This window comes from Populus trichocarpa, chromosome 19, assembly GCF_000002775.5.
Source record: "Populus trichocarpa isolate Nisqually-1 chromosome 19, P.trichocarpa_v4.1, whole genome shotgun sequence".
NCBI classification, from domain to species: domain Eukaryota; kingdom Viridiplantae; phylum Streptophyta; class Magnoliopsida; order Malpighiales; family Salicaceae; genus Populus; species Populus trichocarpa.
This window is the reverse complement of record NC_037303.2, coordinates 390,241-391,406: the sequence shown is the minus strand read 5'-3', so window position 1 is coordinate 391,406 and position 1,166 is coordinate 390,241. Positions and strand designations below refer to the sequence as shown.

Genomic DNA, 1,166 nt, shown 5'->3' with positions numbered 1-1,166 from the left:
TTATTAAAACACCAAACTTGCATAGTTCAAGTATAGAGAAACTAATTCTGAAAGGTTGCTCGAGTTTAGTTGAGGTGAATCAATCTATTGAAAATTTGACGAGCGTTGTTTTCTTGAATCTGGAGGGATGTTGGAGGCTAAAGATTCTCCCTGAAAGCATTGGCAATGTAAAGTCTCTTAAACGTTTGAATATTTCTGGGTGTTCTCAACTTGAGAAATTGCCAGAACGCATGGGTGATATGAAATCCTTAACTGAGCTGCTAGCCGATGGGATTGAAAATGAGCAATTTCTCTCTTCAATTGGACAATTAAAGTATGTCAGAAGATTATCATTGCGTGGATACAGTTTTAGCCAGGACTCACCATCATGGCTTTCACCGTCATCTACATCTTGGCCTCCATCAATTTCTTCTTTTATTTCAGCAAGTGTTTTATGTTTGAAACGTTTGCTACCAACAACTTTCATCGATTGGAGATCAGTGAAAAGTCTTGAACTTCCTTATGTTGGTTTGTCTGATCAAGCAACTTACTGTGTTGATTTTAGGGGTTTTTCCTCTCTAGAAGAACTGGATCTATCAGGAAACAAATTCTCTAGCCTGCCTTCTGGGATCGGCTTCCTTCCCAAGCTAAGGGTCTTGTTTGTCACAGATGCAAATATCTTGTATCAATCCCAGATGTTCCCTCAAGTTTAATCTGTTTGGCTGCACATGATTGCAAATCATTGGAAAGAGTAAGAATACCAAAGCAGTTAAAAAAAGAACTATTTATAAAACTAGATGAAAGTCATTTGTTAGTAGAGATTGATGAGGACGACGAAGGTCTAAGGAATAGTTTCTGGTATTTTCGTGTTTGTGACCGCAATCGTTCAACAAATAATTACAAGAGGGCTTTGTTAGGGTACTATTTCTTTCGGTCTCTCTTGCACAAAAAATAAACACACACAATTAGCACATATATTGATTAATGTGTAAAATCTCACATTCTTTGAAATCAATATGTATGCAGGCAATTTGCTGCGGTACTGGTCACATGTATCATATTTCCAACATTCCTGGTAAGATGCCAAATTGGTTGAGCTACAGGGGAGAAGGATGCTCATTGTCATTCCATATACCTCCAGTCTTCCAAGGCTTATTTATTTGGTTTCCACTTTGGAAGGATGAATT

The 1,166-nt window shown here is 37.7% G+C and overlaps 1 protein-coding gene across 1 annotated transcript; it reads left to right on the top strand.

Moving 5' to 3' along the window:
• The first annotated feature begins 230 nt into the window (after nucleotides 1–230).
• On the top strand, nucleotides 231–692 carry LOC7484081 (uncharacterized). Its single transcript, XM_024592965.2, has one exon. It carries the CDS (start codon nucleotides 231–233, stop codon nucleotides 690–692), a length of 462 nt encoding a protein of 153 aa, XP_024448733.2.
• Nucleotides 693–1,166: the final 474 nt, after the last annotated feature.

What these genes read in the sequence shown, in the direction of transcription:
- LOC7484081 (XM_024592965.2), top strand. Translation starts at nt 231, where the DNA reads ATGGGTGATATGAAATCCTTAACTGAGCTGCTAGCCGATGGGATTGAA.